This window comes from Sinocyclocheilus anshuiensis, unplaced genomic scaffold (assembly GCF_001515605.1).
Source record: "Sinocyclocheilus anshuiensis isolate Anshui unplaced genomic scaffold, SAMN03320099.WGS_v1.1 scaffold914, whole genome shotgun sequence".
In the NCBI taxonomy this organism is placed as follows: Eukaryota; Metazoa; Chordata; class Actinopteri; order Cypriniformes; family Cyprinidae; genus Sinocyclocheilus; species Sinocyclocheilus anshuiensis.
In genome coordinates this window covers 1143361-1166510 of record NW_015539870.1, presented here as the reverse complement: position 1 = coordinate 1166510, position 23150 = coordinate 1143361, and the positions used below count along the sequence as shown (strand labels likewise).

General features: G+C 37.6%; 2 protein-coding genes and 1 long non-coding RNA gene across 3 annotated transcripts in view; 1 reads left to right on the top strand and 2 right to left on the bottom strand.

Annotated features, from left to right (window-relative positions):
- Positions 1 to 150: 150 nt before the first annotated feature.
- Positions 151 to 8236, bottom strand: LOC107685069 (T-box transcription factor TBX2b-like). The gene is made up of 7 exons (XM_016481529.1): positions 7453 to 8236; positions 6368 to 6635; positions 5110 to 5256; positions 3978 to 4054; positions 3617 to 3783; positions 2396 to 3003; positions 151 to 1776 (listed from the first exon to the last, which is right to left on the bottom strand). The coding sequence occupies exons 1-7, from the start codon at positions 7812 to 7814 to the stop codon at positions 1342 to 1344; spliced, it is 2064 nt and encodes a 687-aa protein (XP_016337015.1). The 5' UTR covers positions 7815 to 8236; the 3' UTR covers positions 151 to 1341.
- A 717-nt stretch (positions 8237 to 8953) lies between these two features.
- On the top strand, positions 8954 to 16240 carry LOC107685070 (uncharacterized). Its single transcript, XR_001633923.1, has 2 exons — positions 8954 to 9029; positions 15984 to 16240. It is a non-coding gene; the product is annotated as an uncharacterized LOC107685070 (long non-coding RNA).
- Positions 16241 to 17612: 1372 nt separating this feature from the next.
- The window catches only part of LOC107685068 (breast carcinoma-amplified sequence 3-like), a 269249-nt gene continuing 263711 nt past the window's right edge, over positions 17613 to 23150 (bottom strand). The window contains exon 24 of the mRNA XM_016481528.1: positions 17613 to 18431. Within this exon, the coding sequence (XP_016337014.1) occupies positions 18280 to 18431 (152 nt within the window). The 3' untranslated portion in view covers positions 17613 to 18279. The remainder of the gene's footprint in view (positions 18432 to 23150) is intronic.

The window sequence follows — 23150 nt, the reverse complement described above, 5'->3', positions numbered from 1 at the left end:
GGCTATTATTTTCTACTTATTATTTCTTCCAAAACATGACGTTTATTATTATTACATGTGATCAGTAATCACAAATACTGGCCAACATTTTTTTCTGCTTGCATGTTGCAGTTATTAAATACATTGCTGCTTTTTCCCCCATATAAATTGTTTTTTTTTTCATGTTCTTCTAAAAAACATTGTCAGTGACCTGTTATAAGTCCGTATAGGCTACCTCCCTAATACATAAATTATATGTCATTAGTAATAGTGCAGCTTGTCATTGAGGTAACGTAGTGCCATAAATGTAAACATATTTAAACACGTTGATTTTTTTTATTGAAATTGTGAAAGAATCCTACAACAACAACAACAACAGGAAAATCCGGACAGCCAGCACAACGGGACACGTTCATATATTTCTTTATATAAACTCAGCTCAAGAAGAAGAATGGGTCTCTTCTGTTGGAGTACATTAACCTGAGGCTTCCCAAACCTTGTGAGTCCCGCAGCGTGATAAGTGTTTTTACAGCGACTGCTACAATGCATTGATGGCACACGCTTTCATTATGTGTCACAGGCAGATTAAACAGCAACGCATCACAGATAGGAACACCTGCTGTCTCCAAACAACAAACGCTATAGCTTACATTTACAACAACCATAGTGAAAAATGAAAAAAGGAAAAATGCAATGAGTTAAACTCTAAATATTATGTACACGCAAATGTACAGCTTTGAATAAATTAATATCAATTTGCATATTCTTAGGTCCTTGTAGCTTATTTACAGAATTAGGTTTCTTTTATTGATAATTACATTAAATAGTTCAGTTATAACTGTCTGTCGGATTTAACTAATGGTCCAACTGTCATTTCAATCCCTTTTAAAATATCCTTTTTAATTTTATTTTTTCTTCGTTTTTTTCTTTTCCTTTTTGGATATAGCTTGGATGTTTTCATTCTACAGGTTTTATGTGAATCACCATTTAGATATTGCAACCAGCAGTGATTCTACTGACGTTACGCGGAAAAATTTATTTTATTTGTAAATTCCTTTTTTTTTTCATTTTCTTTTCTTTTTTTAAATAGATTGGTGTGGTCTTGTCAACATGTTCTATAACGAGTCAATTAGGCTACACCGTAGATTGTCTTCGCAGCACTTCCTACGCAGATCTCCATCACCAAGAGCACAAAGTCCAGCGTATTCTTTTATTAATTTTTACTTGTTGACTGCTGTTTGCTTTTTTCCACTCCAGTCATCCATGCGCAAAAACTACGTAATGAAATTTCTCGCAGAGAACCACTTAATAAAATCCTCTGGCAATTCAAGTCATGCCCTGGATAGGTTTGGGGATGCTTGATCACTTGGGTGAATCCCTAGGTGAGGAAGTCTCCCGCTGACTCTCTAGGCCGCTCACTAGTCTCTGAATGTTCTGAAGTTCATTGATGGATTCCTTCATTGTTGTTTTAGGTGAGCCGTTTCTCTGACTCGCCCCCGATTTGTGATCAGGCACAGGACTCGCTTCCCTGCTAACGCATTTAGACGATTCGGATGAGGGGTTTAGGCCGCTTGGAAAGCCGGTGGTGAGCAGGTTTGTGCTTTGAGGGATCGACACGGGGAGCTGGTAAGGGTTGAATCGCAGTCGAGAGCGCGTGGAGCTGCTCAAAAACGGGTTCCTGGAGAGCGAGGAGGCCGTGTTGCTGTTCGCGGGAAGGGCGGAGGCCGCTGCAGCTGCCGCGGCCATGTAGGTGTAGGGGTACGGAAAAAGTCCACCGAAGGTTGGCATCGGAATGCCCTGTAATAAGAGACATTTGTTAACGTCTTTTAGCACACCGAGCATGCAACAGTTTGAAAGGTGAGAATCTGCTACATGGCGAATTTTCAGAGAGCCAGAATTTGAACAGATTATAGTGCCACCTGTTCGCAGTCCATCTGATTTCAATGGCAGGCGTATTTATTGACTTTTAGGGCGCATAGAAATAGACGCAACAAGAAATGATTGTCGATTGTGACATTTTAGGCAACTGAAAATCACAAAGATGTAACAAAAATAAGTGCCAATCAATCTACATCACTCTTATCACGAATCATTTTTAAAGAAATAATACGCATCTGCAAGGACATTTTGAGATATTATAAAATCTATATCTGACTTGTGTATTCAATGGCTAAAGTTTTATTTATTAAAGTTTTATCAATTTATTTATTTTTCTGTCTTAGTAATGCAGAAAATATTTCGACAGCCATTATTATGATTTTAACAACCACATGCAAGCGAAAGCATAAGCATCTCAGCAAAACTATCTCTAGATGCAACCCATAGCCTGTTTTCATTCACGTGCTTCCATAAGACAGGCCAGGGCATATCATGGCAAAGGCCTAGATTTACATTTTAATGGCGAAATTTCCCTTACCTGAGAGGCAAGCATGTGTTGAGACAGATGAAAGGGAAAAGGACTCGGGGTGCTCCCAGTTCCCTGGACCAACAGGCTTCCATTCTCCAGGCCACCAGCTCCAGACACTGAAGCCAATAGATGTCCCATACCCATGGCTGAAAACGCTCCAGGTGCCATTGCAAATTGTCCCGGGTGGAATAATATAGGTTGTCCGGTGTTTAGTGGGTTAAAGAACTGTTGACTGTGTAGGCCGGAAAGCGCCAAACTCTGAAGGTGCCCTGCCCCAAAATGTGAAGGACTCTCTGTCTGTACCATTAGAGGAGAGAAGCCGTCTTTACTGCCGCTAAGACCACCGTTTTCCGTGTCCTTCTTTGACAAGTCTGTGTCTTTCCTTGGCCTGTTCTCTTGTTTGTCTTTCTCCAAGTTTCTTATGCTAAATATAGAATCGCTTGATTTTCGAGAGTCTGGATAGTCGTCTTTCTTCTCCAGAACAGGCCTCTCCCGCCCCCGGTCTTCACATCTCGACCTGATTGGAGATGGAGGCTCTGGTCCAGGACTGCTGGAGCCACCACACCGCTCATCTTGGTGGTCCAATTCGTGCTCACTGTCAGTGCATGTTTTCTCGTCTGTGGTGGTAAAAAAAAACAAACAAACAAACAAAAAAACATTTTTGTTATCCACGTTCAACACAAAATTCAATACAGTAGACTACTTAGGCCTACATATGTATATTTTTTTCAAATACCGTTTTAGTGTCGCCTTATTCCAGTTGTAGGCCAAATTGCATAACGCTTGACAGGCTAACGACATTTTTTGTACAATTTATAATACTTTTTAAATGTATTGCTAAAATATTGTGTAGTATGCTAACTATGAGACCAACTGAAAATAAATGCGATTAAATATAAATAGGTATCCAATTTAAAAAAATAGCTTTGAATGTTCGGTTTAGTTTTCTACATCCAGGCTTTAGCCTATGCGAATCTAACGAAATGTAATTCAGGGCTAGCCATAACCCAGGCCTTATGTGTTGCTCCAGACGGATTCGTTTTATAACTTGTTTGAGAAATTGTTCCAGTATAAATGCTTTATTAAAATTACATTGTCAATTATTAAAATAGTCTTGAAAAACGCTGAAGGCATAGTACAGAGGCTTGTAAATGATATGACACTTAGGCATGTTTCCTCTCAGTGATCTTGAAGCATAGCAATATAATTTATTCATTGATTTAGATCTACCTCTGCTGCTCCGGTTAAATCTAAGTGGACTGGAAACCGGTCCAGGTGAATGACCAGCATCTCTGCCGGTTGTAGGTTCGCTTGAGGAAGCATCAGAGTCCGCGCCATCACGGTCCACTTTACACTGATCCTCATACATGCGTAATGATGGAAGGGTCAGCTGTTTCCTATAACATAAATTAAAATAGTGAAAAAGGAAATATGACCTAAATTGACCTACACTACACAGTAAAATAAAAGAATAAATAAATAAAGCCCTTGAAATATAAACATTTTGCTAGGCTTTGTCTTTGAATCCGGTTCCTCGGCTATTTTACATTGCGTAATAATGCATGTGAACTATAAAGGTTTCAAAACCTACCTTTTTTCCCTTCTTCCATTCCCTGTGTCTCTGAAGCCTTTGGCAAAGGGGTTATGATCAATCTTCAGCTGTGTTATCTGAATGCAAAGCAAAAAAAATTTATAAAAAAATGGATGTGTAGGCCTATATTATATTCATAATTTGTACATTATTAATAAAATTATACAGCGGCAGTCTAACTCTAAGGTATTAAAATATTATTAATCGCAGTAGTGGTATTGTTGTTATCAATGTTATGCTGCACGAATTCATAATCTACAAGTCAAATGCTCAGATGTAAATGCTTAAAAAGCAAAGCCTTTATATGATCACCAGTTATTATCCCAACACCGTTAAACACGCTACTTTAGAGTGATAATTTAATTATTAAAAATGTTTAATGAAAAAGATCAAATCACGACCCCCCTGAGAAAATTCCACGAGCAAACATTTTTTTATTTGTCAAATTGGTATTCTCTACAGCACAACAGAGAGAACAAGAGAGGCGAACTAGATGAGTGACGCCGACCTGCTATCAATAATTAATAGTGTGGTTTGAATCATTGCCAGTTTTTACAAGTTCCATGAAAATACAGAGCGATGTAACAGAACGATTTTCGTTGTGCCCAAGTGATTTGGACGCTGTAGGCTATAAATTCAGGAGAAACCAAGGCCTTAAAGTTCATAGATTGCTAAACTAGATGGCCTCTGCTTTTTGCGTTTAGTAACTGACACGCTTTGATTGCTGAGCCTCAGAGTGTGTAGCTCCCGGACAAACCGGCGAGCGTAAGTGCTTGCTAATCGATTGTGACTCTATGTCATAAACTTTACGATACCGACAAGCTCACTAGGCCCCTCGGACACAGACTACAATTAACATGAGCTGTAGCTGGAAGTACCACTGGACAGGAGGAATTTGACATTTTTTAAAGATACGCTTTTGCATTCACATATTCAAAATACTACTTCTATAAATACTACTCCTCTTGTTAAGTGAACATAAGCTATCAATCCGATCAAATTGAGAACATGCAAAACGCATCGTAGAAGAAAAGCAATGGTACGAACATATAGTAAAGTTGTACACTATATAGTGCACATCTATAAGGTCCAGAGCACGGCTGCTTAAATTCGTCCAAATATGGGTACATACCTTGTCATTTTGATAAGCTGTTACACCAATAAAATCGGTCTCAGGAAAAACATATGTCCTGAAAGTGCTGTACGGAAGCTTCAGAATATCGTTTGCTCTCACAATATGGAACCTGGGCTGGTATTTATGCATTGAATTCAGGATGGTCTAATGAGAAGGAGAGGAAGAGGAATGGAAAACATTAGTGCTTGTCAAAATAATTATCCATTCAAGTCATTAGTCTTTAAAATCGTTTTAGACAATAAATACCGCATAATATATGTAGTAATAGTGGAATATTGTTCTTGGGTTAAATCACAACAGGCCTGTGCCAGTGGCAGGTAGACAGAAAACATTCACGCGGGCATGCAACGAGTTATTTGGTGTTGATACTTATTATAACACAAATTAAATCTGAAATAAAAAAGAGTTTCTTAATTGTACAATTTATGGAAGCAATTTGTTTACAACAAAGTGTGATGAACACACACACAAATGTATATGCATGTATTTTCTATCTGACTGTACAAAAATCAAATGGTTGTGCTATGCATGTAAATGTTTCATTTGTTTCCAGTCGATTTGTTTGCAAGTCGCGTAAGGGAGCAGGCCACACACTATATTTGACTGCATGATCACGTATAGAGTATTGGTCAGCATCGTTGCATCCGTCTTAACATTGTTCATTGAAACTATCAGAGACTGCACAGGTCGCTATGCAATTTGTTGCAACGCTCACTCAAAACAGCCCAAATTACACTTTCACTGTTGCTATTTGTAAACTGATTCAAGGTCTCTCCGGTTCCTTTTACCTCATTTTTTGTGACTTCCACCCCCTCATAAAAATTATAGCGCTCTGCGCCTATCATAAACAATACAGGTAACAGTGGCCAAGAAAAAACTCAGGATAAAGTATTACATTACATAACCAAGCTGTCATTGTCATCATTATTCATAACGAATAAAAATAAGACTTAGTACCCCATATCTGGTTTATAAGCTTGCCGAAACAAAGAAAGAGATCAATGTAGCGACAGTAAAGAATTACACGGGCCGAGGAAATTAAGTAAGCTAAAACATACATTCGAGCACATCCATAATTCTCTTCGTCCAGTAATAAACAGCGATATTGTAAGCCTGTCCAATCATTGCGAGCGTAGCTTTACAGCCCACAGATGGCAGTAAATTTATACTTATATATTACACAGCAACACACGATTACAACAGAACTACATGCAACACACAAAAATGTGTTATTAAAAAAAAATGGGTTACTTACAAATCCATGTTTGTCCGAAATGTTGTTGGTTAACTTCAGTTTATGAAAAGCAACAGGCTTAGCCATCCATTGTTCCCCAGTAGCTGGGCTATCCGGATGTATATACATTCGCTTTGGCATCTCCGGGTCGGCCTTCCCCGCGACCATCCAGCGAGAGTTGTGGAACTTGTAGCGGCAGTCGTCGGCAGCCACAATATCCATTAATAGAATATACTTGGCTTTTTTATCGAGTCCATTTATGCGGGCTTTAAAAGGTGGAAACATTCTCCTGTAGAAATAGGAAATATTTCTGTTTATTTTATAACCCATTTTTTTTTATTTGCATATGTGGGCAGATGCAAGCTTAACGTTTTAACAACACAACTAAATAATATTTAAACGTTTTCGGTGCTATGTTTACCCTAACCAGATTTATTCAATAAAACAACAGCATTAAAAACATATGTTCAACAAATATTAACATTTCACTTGGCTGCAGATAATTTAGCTCGCCGCAAGACTTAAATCTTCCGTGAAAGTGTCAGGATATTTACATAAAATAGTTTATTGTCACCTCAGTACATAAGCAGACCAAGAGGAACATTTTTCTTTACGAAATACATGAAAGCACAATTTAACTGTGCCACACCGTGCCTTGAAAGCCAATATTTGTTGATAATGATAGAAGCAACAAAAAAAGCCTCAGCTATTTTCCTTCTGCTAGCCACAGAATACGCATCGCTAGTACTTTCCCCATTTTGTTTTCATAAGTCAAACGAGCAGATGACTCGTTCAGGTACACATGTTCTGACAGTAAGACATCCATTTCTACAGTCTCTTTGACATCATAATTAGGTCAGCCAGTTCAGCGCGCAAAACATTAATAGGGAAATAAAGGGGAAATGACTTATAAGAGCGACGAGCAAAAGACAGATTTAAAAATGAATTTCCTGGTCCTGCTGAACTACACTGCCATCGACATAAGAAGCCTTTTCAATCCGTGGCGAATTTATTGTGGAATATATATGAAATGCTGAGTGCATCATAATATTCCCTCGTATAAACACTGAAACAAAAGACTAAAAATAGAGCAACTGTGAACTCACCTGCCAGACTTCGTAATAACCATTTCTGTTCCTATTTTGTGGAACTGGTCCCATAGGTCCTTCGCTTCCAGTGTGACTTTTGGATCGTCTTCAACCTCTTCCTCTGGCTCCAGGCTCTTAAGACTGCGAAGATGAGCTGCCTGATGATGGTGACTCAGAGCCGGATGGAGCCCAGCCTCTGCGGCTCCGGCGAGAGTATGGTCCGGGATCAGCTTTGTGAGAGCCCCGGGAGGCAAGGTCAGCGTCGGGAAGAAGGAGGGATGTGCGGCCGCGAGAAAAGCTGACATAGGAAAGTCGGTTGGCCGGTGAGCGTGGAAAGGGTGGTAAGCCATCGCCGTCCCTGTAAAAACTGGATCTCTCATCGGTGCATCCAACAATCGTAGTGAAAAAATATATATTTAGTGGTGTTCTCCGGCAAAAGCAGCGCGTATCCAGACGACAGAGTGTCTCACTACGAGGAGGAAAAGCGCAGCAAGGCAATTTTGGCAAAATGTGAATCGCGAAAAGGCGAGCAAAGACAGTGGTAAGGATCTTCCACTTTAACTCCCGTAGCTGCTAGTTTCCACGAAGTCCCCGTAATAATATCAGTCAAAGTGAGCGCAACGACGCTTTGAAGGCAGATTTGGGGATTCCTGTTCTCCAACAGATGCTCTCATAAAAAGATTACTCTTTCGATGCGGATGTCCATTCAAGCGCAGTCATTCTACGCCGACACGGAGTTGAAATGGTTAGATCTTGCTCTGTCCACTGTACAACTGTAACTATCTCACATGTCCTTCCTGCTCTGATCCCAGCACTAATGAACCAAGCCCCCTTGATTGCTGATTTTACGCTTTCTGGACCAATTGTGGGCCTCCATAGGCGTGGTTTTGACAGCTCCGGCCAGGCTCAAGGAGAGGGGGTGGACAAGAAGGTGTCGGAAGCATTAGCAGTAAGAAAACATGTCAACAGAATAAAATATTAACCAATGACAGAAAAGATCGGGAAATCCCACCCCCGTCTCCGAGCCAAGCACCGGGTCAGCCTTCAGTGCTTAGCCGGTGGTGACTGCACCTCGGTCGGCTTACGCTTTATAATTACGATGCCTCCTTGTTCGAGGAACAAACTGAAACACTGAAAACTAGGAATTAAGATTATTCACGTGTAAATTAACAAAAAGTGCAAATTGTTATGATTAATTAGCGCAAAATATTATATGCTTTTTAAAACGTACATTGAGGATAACTTCACAATAGTCAGTAAAAATATCAGGAACACACCAAATGGCGTTTATCTTTTCGCTGTTCATGTCAAAGTGACGCGTACAAGTATTTTGTTCATAATGTAGCACTGCACACTCATAGCCAAAGGACCTTGTTGTGCGTATGAACTGAATTCAACGTTTCACTGTGTGAATAACTATTTCCGTGCTGCGTGCGTGTGTCCCGACCGACTTCATGTGAGGAACAGCAGCCAAAAATCGGACATTGGTACTTTAAATTCTGCACCGGGTCATTCAAAGCGCACAGCCACGCGCTATACTGAAGAAAGAGGAAGAAAGTTGATGGAATCTAAAGACCAATGTAAATATAATTTTGGTGAGTGCTGCATTACTCTTAACTGTTAACTCTTAACAGACATCTGCGGTTGTTAACCTTTTTTAATATACTTCATATAGCCTAGCCTATGTCGCAATATACAACTGTTTAGGGAATGTAAATGTATTGTATTCGTGAATTTACATGTATTTTATTGATCCTAACGCTTAATGCACAGGTGATCGGATAAAAGCATATGCTCGAAAAATAACATATATCTCAGTGCATTTAGGTTTAAGTGCCAGGCCACTATAAATGTTCACCATCTACTTTCGACCTGTAGTTTTAGCAGTGGGTCGAGCCATAAGTGTAGTCTATACCTTTAAGAAATCCACTCGTGGACTCTAGATTTACTTGGATTGGGTTTGTTAGATAGCCGCTTGGCGCCAGTCGGCTGACGTACAGCAGTAAGATCCGTCTCTTGTCAGTTCATATTTACTCCAAAATCCTCTAACAGTGCACTCCAATCCCTTTAGCATTTACGCCAAAGTTTTCGCTTGCGCTTACCTTCTTTTTCTCCAAATGACTTGTGATCTTTATAAATTAGCATTTCAGTGTATGCCTTTCGATCAGATGTCGCACTGAATACTTCCAATAATTCCAAAACGCGTCAATGTCCAATCTATGTTTTTGTGCGGACGGATTCAACCGTTTGCGGAATGTTGTCGCTTTTACACTTCGATACAAATCAGCAGAACATGATGACAGGCTGGATGTTTAACCCTTACTGTGCCAGAGAGGACCTGATAGAGTGATTAAATATAGCTTATAAAATACTGAAAAGTTACAAAATAAAAATCAGAGTGTATTGTTTTTGTCAACAGCTGGCCAGAAACTTGATTCGGTTGCAGTTGTTCTTTAAAACGGCAGCTTGGACGTTTAATACAGGCCTTTTGTGTTTAGTTGCACGATTTGTGATATTTACTAAATTAGACATACAATGGTTTAGAGAGCATAGGTTTCATTACAGAGCATTACGGATTGCAGCTCACGCCAGTATACTGTCATTAAAACAGCTAAACGATCTTTCTAAAAATGTTTGTATTGCGCGTTTTCGAATTTAACATTAAATATTAATCAAAGATAACACGGATAACATGTTTAGCAAATTCATGACTGTCTAGTGAGAAGTTAAATAACGCATTCACAACATAACAATGCATAAGAATATATTAGCTAAATCCGCACCGTAAACAGAAAAAAAGCAGACCAGGTAGGCAGACACTTGTTGCCGAAGCCACGAGTGAACAGACACAGAGCTAAAGCGGGATTTATTCAAACTGACACTAAAATATGGGATATGTTCGCCTTTACCAGACAGGTATGCTAATTATTTAAATAGTATACGATTTTGTTTTAAAAGACGGGAAAATAATACCAAATTAACATAATACAGAATGAAAATAAATCAATATACGAACGAAAAATGTTCAAAATTTATGGTAGGACAATATAGCTAAATACATGCAGATTTTGTATTAAAACGTTTTGCTGCTTTTATGATGGAGAATGTTTAAATATAGCCAAACGAAATGGCAAACAAGAAAATAAGTAGTGTGTCTCCTGATATAAAATCTTCATTATTTAAAGCTAAAATTAATAGCCATGCTAAAATACATTATCTCAATTGTCTGATGAGAGTAAAACAAACCCATACCTCTCCTATATGCTGAGTTTCACAGTCATTTCGATTTGGAGAGTGATTTGGATTGGGAAGAGATTAACCACACATGGGGAATGGGAATGGTTTTCTATGTATATACTTAAGGAAGTAATCACATCAACAAAGTCTTTGCAATTACGCTAGATAATTGACCCATACCTCTCCTATATGCTGAGTTTCACAGTCATTTCGATTTGGAGAGTGATTTGGATTGGGAAGAGATTAACCACACATGGGGAATGGGAATGGTTTTCTATGTATATACTTAAGGAAGTAATCACATCAACAAAGTCTCTGCAATTACGCCAGATTTATTTTTCCTGCTGTACACATCTAAACCGACAAGAATGTAATCATGCGCTGAGCTCTTATCACACATGATTTAAAAAGCGTTCATGCTGGAAAACTTTTTACAGCACTGCCACTGTTTACTGCCAAAACAACGAGGCGTCGAAAAGTCAATGACCACTTGTATTCCGAATGATTGTAATGATGAAAAAAAACAACAACAAAAAAAAAAAACATGGGTAAAGGTTTGTCAGGAGATGTAGAGAAGTGTCTATGTGCATCAGCTTCGACCAGAGGACATTTTCATTAGTTAAAAATAGCCTGGTGCCAAACTTTTATGCATGATCTGCTTCTGTCAGTTTTTGTGTCCTTGAGACGGTGTCAGCTGTAAGACAATGTGTCTAATTGTGTTTCCAGGTTCTAAGGAAATTAATAAGTTCCTGCAAAAAGATAACGCAAACCTTTGCAATACCTTTCACATATATGAAACCAGATGATCCTCTAGGGCTGATCATTAAATTACCGTTGCTCCTTTTTTCTGCTTTTACATTGTTGCTCCTTCTTTTCATCTTTTCATCATCTCTCTGCATCATCTCTCCTGCTATATTTAGCCAGTAGACTGAGGCCTTGGCGCCAGACCGTTGAAGACCTGTCAAAGTCCCTCATATTTCCCCTTGTCACATGTATAGCTACCCAGCGCCTCCACCAGCTAGCAGCCCCCTCTCCTCCTCCTCTCCGTCCAGCTCTCTCTCCTCCATTCTTACTTCCCATCCACACACACCATGTATACATTTCCGCGTGTCTCCTCTTTTTCATTAGGACAGTGTATTTGATCTGCTCGTGCTTATTTTGCCAAATCGTACAATTTGCTCTTCGCATAGCCCATTTTGTATCACCCACCCAACCGAGTCAGCAGAACCTCCTCTGGACGTGGACATGCTGTACCTGATGGATGCGAGACAACAATTTTATAGACAGCTCTGGTGCTCTGCTTCTTCGCTCCCACTCTCCTTTTGCCCAGAAGTATATTTGCAATAGAATACTCCACAAATCTAAAAGCCCATTCCTTGAAACTATAAAACACGTAGCATGTTATAAATAAAACACATGTTAGTATAAAACACGTAGCACAATAATCTTTATTCCGAGGTGATGCTATTGTTAACCCCACCCTAATCCTCAAACCTGTTGATTTCAATAGATTTAGAACAAAACATGATTTCTATGAATGAGAACCACTGTAGATGTCCTCATAAGTGGGTTTTAAAAATTTAACCTACTATTTGTCAGAAAATGTTCATCAAAATTTGAGCCAAACCAAACTATCATATGTTACGGATCATAATTTGGTTGTAACTTTTTTGAAACAGTCGAATTCACAATTATTAGGTCTAACACTGCAGAAATATTGCTACACTGTATAATTTCATTGTTGTATTTTTACAAGACATATTAGCCTTTGTTTGAAAGCGAGTCGCGACATGTTATCTTTATAAGGCGTTCGTAGTTAACTATATATTATAGGCATTTATTAATAGTGATAAAGATATAGTTTGTAGAGAAACAGGTTCCCTGGTTTTAGGCATTTAGGGAAAAAAGAAGGTTCGAATTAATAAATATGCACCGGCTTCAGTGATCAACCAACAATCGCTTCAAAACAATCAAGATATTTTTTATATTTTTAGTTTTCTTGGTGGAAATGGTAAATCATTCATGCAATCATCATATTCAATAGCATCAGCAAATCCTCCAGTATTTTCCCCATAATGCTTTAATAATTCTGAACTTTCAGAATCAACCCAAAATGACTAAATCTGTTGCTTAAATTGATTTGGGCGAAGCACGGCATGATGGTTATTAGAAGCTACACCTTTTCAGGTAACAGGTGGGGGCGCTCTAATGACCTCAGGGAATTATTTTACCTGGTTCTGCTGCCCGTTCAGTGCCGTGTAGTGCCATCATCAGAGACAAAAGCAAACCAAAAAAATGTGGTCTAGTATGGAAACCCGTTTTTTTTCTCTCAATTCAATATAAAACATTTTTTTTCAAGCATGAGTTTAACACACTGAACGCTTAGCTCGGTTATTTTATACTAAGTAATGTTAAGTATTACACATTGATAATTGTGTTTCGCAAACATCCGTAACAACTGAAAATAATAACAGGCTCTGTTTCATGCTTTAGCAATAACCTGTTGATACAACCATAGATTGTGTAACCAAAAACATTTTTAAAATGTTAGAATCACAAGAAGCAACACATTTAACATATATTAGCCATGAAGCTGATATGTAGAGGTGTGAACAGCAAGGCTACACATGTAAATATCACACTGTATTAGTAATTAAATCAGTGATTAATTTGTTTCCTTTATGATGACAAACACAGAGAGAGAGAGAGAGAGAGAGAGAGAGAGGACTTTCTCGGTCCCCTGAGCTTTTGTGCTGTGTGATGCTGACTGAGTCCATCATTTCCACTTCAGCGATGAAGCATCATGCTCCGTTTATATGCAACAAGTGCTTTACCGTTTTGTAAATTTTAAAGTTATTTGTTAATAAATATTTGTAGATTGCCTTTCAGATCTAATGTAATGATACACTAACCAGGTTCAGCACTAAACGTTTTTCATCATTATGTTAAAACATCTTTGTTTCCATTAATTTAACTTGTAACAACAATTGAGCTTAAGGTTTCTAATGTATTGTGTTGGATTTTTACTTTGAGTAATATACAGTTCCATTTGGAGTTTTAATATGTTTTTTTTTAATAACAACAGCGGAATGAGATAAAAAATAGACGTATCATTCGTTAAATAGCTATTTAATATTTTATTTTTTATTATTTTCACTTCCTTTTGTGACGGTTATCCTGTTGTTTTAAAACAGCAATACGAATGCTGTAGATTTTATTACTCTGCACACATCTAGGTAATTATTTTACTTTACTGAGATTATATTAACTCACTGTAAACAAGTAGCTTTACTTTAGGTAGCCTACTTTACTCTCCAACGAACAATTGTAAAATACTAATCATTTTATCACCTCCAAAATGTAGGCTATTGTGCAGTGTGAATAAATAAACATATTTTCTATATTATATACGATTTGCATGTACCCAATGTGTGTTTCCGACTTTATAATTAATGTCTTTAAATATACTTTATTATACACTTTATACTAAATAATGTTTTTCCACAGACTCAAATAGTAAAGATTAGGCTACTTGTCATTGTAATAGGATAAGAAATAAGGGATGAGGGGGGGAACTCTGCGTAGTAACATCAATAATATAAAACAACCACCCTTTCACAATCAATCCAGCGCTATTCAGTGAGAATGACTTCAAGATAAAGGAAGATTGTTCTCACTGTATCTGTTAGCGTTGAGTCTGTGAGTAGCAAACAGACGCCCACCGTTTCGATCAGGACGCTGATGAGATGCGCGTCCAGGTGTGGTGTGGGGATCCTGAAGATAAGTTGATCTAATCGAAGCTATTCAGCAGCTAATTGAAAAATAGTGTGTCACACATTATTGTCAACACTGACCCCTTTAATCCCACAGGACCTGTCAGATATTATTCAGTTTACTGTCTCTCAAACAGTTGTGGAGATGAGTGCTTCACACGCCTCGTCTGATTGACAAGTAACATATTACAACACGAAGCGATTGTCTACGGTTTACTGGAAGGCAACAGCCAACCTCCAACCAACCAGCCCCTGGCTGCAAACATTTATTTATTTTGGAAAATATGTTTCGTAAATAGGCTAATGTAGAATACAGCAGATACATTGTGTGGAGAACACTTTAGCTCCTTCGAACCGCGCGAATAATTTGGTTATTAGGCCTACAGGAAATGACGCTTTTATACATTTTCACCAAAGCATTTGTGAAGTGACTTTCTTAAACATTTATATCAGATAAAGAATGCCTTTAAAATATAATGAATGTGACTGACAGTGCAATGTAAATAATAATATGTTGGGAATCCCAACATGATATTATTATTTACATTGCACTGTCAGTCACATTTTGTACAAAACATTTTAAACTTTTTGTTGTACTAAACAGTTGTTGATTGAATAAAGGATATTTGTATAAATATCAGAATTATATCATCTTAAACACCTTGTAGTGCCATGAACTCAACACACAAGACTTGTAATAGGTAAAACTGTCAACCCTGTTACCTTTTTTTGAAAGGTAAAAAAAAGATATATCCCAACTAAGATTGTTCTCTATACAAAATATACTGATCAAAAGAGACGCTTACCTGAATGATGTATATTAATGTTCTTAAATTTTAGCAAGGTTAATGTCTTTTTTATTTTTAATAAAATCTTGTCCACTAAACTCTATAAACAATGCATTATGCGAATAAAATCAGCAAAGCTAGTACAAATGTACAAGCTTTTATTTCCACATCCAGAAAACAGGGCTGCATGGGGCCAAAAGAGATCTTCATGCAGATATAAAATGAAAAACAAGTTACTGGATTTTTGGTTATTGTGTTAAGAAAAATACCTACAAGAAAACAGTAAAATATACTTTATTCTAAGGTGGTTGAGATTCACTATTTTTTCCCCTTCAAAGACATTAACCTTATGTTTTCTGTTTATGGTTCAAGAGGAGCTGCCATTAGTTCAGTTCGTAGTTAAGGGATGCATGACCTCCAAAGGGGGGAGAGACCAGCAGCCGTGCCAGAAAGCAGCCTGTTACTGAATGGAGCCCGTTCCCATTGGGATACATGGAGTGTAGAGAAGTCAAGGAGTGTTTTGGAACAAACAGCCACAAAATCTTACATGTATTGCCAACAAGCCTTGACTGATTGACTCTTGGTAGATTCTGTATCAGTGCCACAGTGACTAAACGGCAGACTGTTTATAGATTAATGCTTCTTTAACTAAATGTACAAATTTGCACAGCAGCCTTCTGACCCCGCAGAAAGGAGGAAACCTCTGACACTCCTCACTGAAATGCCTACTATCTTCTGTTGGTATTTATAGGCTGTCGCTCCAGTGATAAGGTGGCACTGGCGGTCTGGAAGAAGACAGAGAGAATCGAGGGCCGACCTTCCCAGATGGAGAGTCTGAGCTCTGCCACTGTCCTCCACACCGTCATGACTGCTTCACGTCGCCTTTGAGACACTGTGTGCAGCATTACTGTATAAGGGTGATTGTGTGTGTGTGTGTGTGTGTGTGTGTGTGTGTGTAAGGTGGAAGCGTTGAGAAGATGCTTTAAGATGCTGGTGAGAATGGAAAAGTGAAAAAAATTACCTTTTGCTTCTTTGCATGCAACACATTTCTGCTTGTCTGACTCGGCACAATAAAAATCACTATGATAACAACAATGGCTTTTTTGTGATTTTGTCGGTCTACTGCATCAGGTCAAGTTGCATAATAATGTTTTTATAAGAAAATGGCACTTTGTATACACATTATATTGTTTCCTATCAGATATAATTACTCAACATGTTTAAAATAATTTTGCAAGTTCAATATTTTAAGAGCACATTTATAATATTGATAAATTCCTAAATAAGTTTAACAACAGACAGCTTGTTCTGGAAAATTCAGCTGCTCTATATAATTGCAAATAAACCTTTCATTATAATATCACGAAACAAAGCTCACACACATGCAACTAAAGCAGTGACGGAAGAAATCTCAGCCTGTCCTGAAGCCTGTGGAAGATTCGTGATGATAAAAAACAGTTCCCTAAACAAAGGCAGTGATTGAGATTTGTAGCCTCAGGCCCAGATTTTTATCTTGTAATTTAAATGCATTTATTTTTTATTTATTTTTTGTATAACAAATATATTCAGGAGAGAGCAAGTAAGTTAACAAGGGAAAACAACAAACTAAGGAAGTCAGAATGCATATTCTGTATTACGCAAACACGCAAATGTATAGAAGACTCGCTAAATTCACTTGCATAAATTCCTATTTCAAGATCACATCGCGAAAGTATTATTACAAAAAATATAGTCCATCCAAAGCATGTGCACTGCATTCAGACTTAAAGTCATGCCAACTTGAATGGCGTAATAAATTACGGTGAACAAACTCTTCATGTTTCCTCTCCAGCTACTGAGGCTTTCAACATGCACAGTGCTATCAGCCAACAGCAGGCTCTTTAAGCTTTTTGACAAGCTGATGATTAGGACCATGTATTCACATTTCTTGTTTAATCGGTATTTATCAATAACTATGTGTTGTGAGTGTATGTAAAATATTACATCCAGTCAAACAAGTTCTTCAAACAAAGCCTTTTTAAATAGTTAAATAAGCTAATACAAATTATTGATGATAATAATGAGAATGATAATGATGGAACTACTTTTTTAACATTTGGGTAGTGTCTAAATCACCTGAGCTGAATGAAATTTGCTGTGGATCCTTGAGAGCACCACTGCTAAATATCAGCCTCGCACACATCCTATTAAAGCCAATCAAACAAGGAAACATTAGAACACAAAAATCCCTTTTGAAAAAATTAATACGTTTCATTTTCCCCCTAAATTGAAAAGGAATTTAAATAATTTGAAACTACTTCATTTATAAAGCAAATAAAATTGAATCCAAAAAACTGAAAAAAAAAAAAAAAAATCAAATATACAGAAAAAAAATGTGCGGAATAATGAACACTATAATGTAACACAAGATTAAATGGTAAACATAACCATGTTTGATTACCTATAAAAGTCAAATCAATTCAAATGTTACAGTACACGTTTACTAAAATCTATCAAACACTATTTGTCTAATGATGTGTTGATCAGAAAAAAAAAAATCAGCATAGCGCTTTCTAAGCTCAAACCTAAACTCAACTACTGAGAGATAATCAGGACTCGTATTTGATGAAGACACACTCTCACTCACGCACATGCATTCAATAAAGATACGCACTGGAAGTTCGATTGATAATGATATTGGTAATATGACACATCTTTGAGAAAAGTGGCAACTCCAATGGATCCCTTCTACAGTACATCCAACCCATCAAAGTTAATATTCGCGCTCTCTCTCTCTCTCCCTCTCTCAGGTGGAGGCAACATTAAAATGAATCTACAAGGGAAGTGAATGACGAAGGATGTTAACACCGGGCCTGATTGAACATTGTTTTCCTGCATGCCGTGTTTGATTAAAGGAAAATCCACATTTCAAAGAAGAGAGAAATTATATAGGAGAGCAGGATGCAGGGTGAGAGTGTGGCCTCTCTCGTGGGTGATGCGTTGTGGTTGTACTGTCAAGATTGTCCAAAGGCGACAGAGAGGTTTCCTTGGGTCTGAGACGGCTGGTTTTAGGGGAATGCGGTGGGGTAGAGGCTGAGGGGCTGGCTCTCATTAGTGGGGAGAGGGGACCGGTAGCCCTCGAAGTTTCGGGGAATGCTGCCACTGGTGGAGCCAGAACTATTGCTGAGCGTCTCGATGCTTCCCTCCCTCTGCAGCTCTGCTGCATTCAAAACACACACAGAGAGAAAGATGAAGCAAACAACACACACAGTTAGGCAGGATCACTGCAGTGCTTGAAGTCAGGAGAGATTTTAAATGATTCACTGTATTACTGTAAAAAGTGCTAATCTCAAGATCTCACAAGTTACCTGTAGTTGTTTAATTCTTTTAAATATAAATGAAGTGTTTGTCATTTAAGATAATTCATAATCTGAACTTCTAAACAATGCTTCAGCTTTCAGAATAATGGGACTTGGGAAAATGTTCATTAAGTGTATAAAGAACAAGTTATGGTTAATTTAAAGTAAATAATAAAATAGAAAGATATGAGGCAGCACAACTGTTTTCAACATTGATAATAATAAGAAATGTTTCTTGAGCAGCAAATCAGCATATTAGAATGATTTCTGAAGGATCATGTGACACTGAAGACTGGAGTAATGGCTAATCAACAGTTCAGCTTTGCCATTTTAAAATATGTTCAAATAGAAATCAGTTACTTTAAGTTGTATTCATATTTTGCAATATTAATGTGTGTACTTTTTTGGGTGCACTGAAATAAATGCAGCCTTGGTGAGAATAAGAGACTTCTTTTTAAAACATAAAAAAAAATCTATGGGTTCAATAAACACTCACAGACATAAATTGTCTTTGCCTGAAGTAGTAACCATAGCAACAGGTCACTAAGGTACCCGAGTATTTTTCATTAGGATCATCATTGGATGGAATATTGACAAAACATTAACACTGTCATTATGACTTGGAAAAAACACTTGCATATTACAAATAAGCTACTAAAATGTTTCCATGTTTAATATGAGATGATGTTTAGTTAACGGTGTGACCTGAAAAATTCCTGTTGAAATGTCAAGCTCCCTAAAAGTCTCTGTATAATTCACACACAATCTACTTGAAAAAGTAGAGGTACAATACTATCAATTTTAGGAAAAATAAAACCATGTATTATGCTTTCTTGTAAAAAAAGACTCACTTTAATGATGACTAAAGTGAAGTATCCAATGGGAAAAAAGTGCAAAATAGAGCCAAAAACTATGAAAAATATGTAAAAATAGATTTTTTTTTTTTTAAGTACGTACATAAAATATTTGTGCACATAATGGCCAAAGATTGTGTTTTGGCACCTTGTGGAGAGTGTTATTCTCAGCATGATTTGTATTGTATATGTTGTGGATGTTACATGTTGTTAAACTTTGTCCATTGTATAAACAGTCACGGACAGCAGGGACTCATAACTGCTGAGATATATGCAGTGTTTTAAACATACATCAGATGCAGAATGGTGGTGTCCATAATTTTTCAGTTATTATCTGGTGTGTATACAGAACATCTCAAACACACACACTGTACAGTGCTAAAACGATAGCAGGGACTGGGTGGCCCTGATGATTTGCGCTGGTGGGGGAGGAGAGGAGACACATACCTCTGTGACAGGTGCTCGTAAATCCTGTTCTACTGGCTCAAAGCAAAAGAAGCGTGCCTGCCAGCGAAGAGACAGTGACTCTGCTTCTCCTCGTGTGCCCAGCAGATAGCACATACACACAGGGTGGCAGAGCCAAAAGCCGCTCGCATGTGGGCATACGCAAATAAACACCGCTTAAATGATTCCACACGGTGGTGTAGTAATTAGAGGCACGGTGCAGATGGTCAGGGCCCACACCTGGACCAGAGAAATGTGCTGTTGTGGAGCGCAGGTGGCATGTGTTTATTTGTGAATCTGCATGTAAGAGAGAGCGCCGGCAGTGATATGATTCTGCTGGAGACTGTGCTCTTGGCCTTAGCACAGAGTAAACAATGATGTCACACACTAGGGGTAGACAGTGTGATCAGAATCTTTTATCATGGTACAAGCAATTTTATATCACAATTTACTTATTTTCATAAGAAATTGTGTGTATATATATCTATATTTATATTATCTATAAATACATACAATAAATTAGTACAATCCAATAACTTAAATTCTTTAATTATAAAATTATATGAACTACCATTTATTTGTAAAATATTTAATATATAGATAGTAAAATCCAGTAAAGTATACACTTCAATAATATGATTATTATACATAATTATAATTATTATATAATACTATCCATTTGTATTGTATTTACAGTAAAATTGAATCAATTATTTTTTAATGATATAATTATATTGATTTTTTTTAATGATATAATTAGTGAATTACCACTCATTTGTAAAGTATTTAGAATTTATTTGGCTTTATTTGATGGATGCAAACCAAAGGATAAAAATATTTGTCTTATTTAGGCTATACAAAATTATAGATTATCTTTTTTTTTTTTTAAATAAGCAGTAGTAACAAACAAACAAACAGTGGCTTCATACATGCATACACTACTATGGAAGCTTGTTTCCGACAGAATAAAAAAACAGAATGTTTCCTCAAAATTCTGACATTTTTATACTTTGTAAGCTTATTTTTTTATATATAGTTTATACCTCACAAATTCTGACTTTTTTCTTACAATTCTAAGAACTGTGAGATTTAAACTCAGAAAAACAAGATATAGACATGCAATTCTGAGAAAAAAATTCAGAACTGAAATATAAACTCTCAACAGCAAAGAGTCACAATTAGCTTTTTAACTTTTTATTCCATTGCGAAAAACTGAATTGCAAGATGTAAGTTCAGAATTCAGAGAAAAAAGTCAGAATTGCTAGATGTAAGCTTATAGTTCTGAGAAATAAAAGTCAGAATTGCAAGAAAAAAAAGTCTGAATTGTGAGATAAAAAAGTCACAAAATATACACATCTAATTCATTATCTCAACCAGCAGCTGTCTCTTTTAAATTAAACTTACCAGCCACATAAAATCTCCTCCTAAAGCTCTTAACTTGACTATACGCACATTACACACACCGTGGAATTCTTTCTGTTTCTATTCCCTCTCTCTGCATCACTGCAGGCACATCTGATGGCTGAACCGCGAGTGCCTGCTCCCCAGAAAGCAGGCTCCAGCAGAACATTATCAAACATGCTGGTTTTCGGCAGTAATCACCAGTCCAGCGTGGCACAGACATTTCTAGATCCTAGAACGCTGTTTGCTGTGGGTAACCAGCCCATGCTTACATATTAGACTGAGTGACAGAGAACATGCGGGCTTAAGTGCAGCTCACTGAGGGGGAGTCAACTGATCATTAGAAGGAAACCAAACAGGATCAAAGCACATAAAGAGCCCTTCATCAGATAGCTGTGCCAGTGTAAATGCCAATGAGAGAGTGGACCCAATTTGTGCCCTCATTATGAGGGAGAGAGGGGGGGTAAACGGGACAGAGGGCGTAGCTTACTCTGATAAACACTCTTTAAGAGTTCAGTTTCTTGTTTGCACTTAAATCGTAGCATGGATGCAGCTGGAGTTGATTAGCACTCTCTCGTCATTCTTCTCTCCAGGTCATGTGTCTCTGCCTGACAAGATTGGCTTTTAATAAAACTTGGCTGTCTGTGCAGTAGAAACACACAAATCCATGCCTCATGACTAGAGAAAACAGAAAAAAGGGCTTTCACCAAAAAACTTCAACACCCATAATGCACTTTTAATTTGGCCACTATCTGTACTATCTGTAGTTTTAACATGATCTCTGGAGCTGTCAAAAGTCCACCAAATGATGCATAATAGACTTGTGCCGGTATTCAGTAATGCGATATCATGATTATGACCATGCACTATATCGTTATCGTGGGCACTTCAAAATGCCGTAAATAATTATTTATTACAAATTATTCCGATTTGTGAATGCATTTTAAGGATAGCCTACTTTTCCCACGAGCTGGTTATCGGAATCGGGTGTGTTAGCGAGACATGCAAAATATGCATTTTGGCACGAGGACTGGAACTGGGAACCACTGGGCTACATCATGTGTCATTCACCAGTGAGAAAACATTAAAAGTACTACAATACCAGGAAGGAAGATCAGGTTGTTGATGTTTGTCTGCTATTCTCACTCTGTCTGCACAGCGTGCGTGAACGCGCTGATGACGTAGGCCTATCCTGTCTGCACAAACCGGGTCGTTATCGCTCGGACCGAGCGTTTTGATTGGATGAACATTTCTTGGTCCTACACCTTCCACAGAATATATAAATACAGATAAATACATTTAGACCACTTAACTTAATGATTGCTATCGGGATGTGAAGAGACTTTCAACCAGCATAACAAAAAAATGTTTCTGAAGACAATCACCTATTGCACCTTTAACATTAGCTAATGTATTAGCCTAGTTAACATAAACTGCCAATGAAAAATTCTTCTACATCATTTATTAGACTTAGTTAATTTCAACATTTAATGACACTATATTAAAAGTAAAATTTGTAACTGTATTATTTAATGGACCCAAGCTAACATGAACTAATAGTTGTAGTTTTTAAACAAAGTATAATAACTTCTGTAACAAATGTTGCTGTTGCTCTAATGAGGTTAACTAATGAGAACTAATGAGGTACACTGTGCTTAATAATATTACCACCACTACTACTAACAATAATAATTCTGATCTCCAATCAAGATACTGGATATGTTTATACTCCTGCATTTCTAGGATTCCTCACTGAGCACAAGTGGAAACAGACCTAAACAAAAATACTACATGCATAGACACACATTCTGGTGCTCACACACACACACACACACACACACACACACACACACACACACACACACACACACAAGGGCTGTG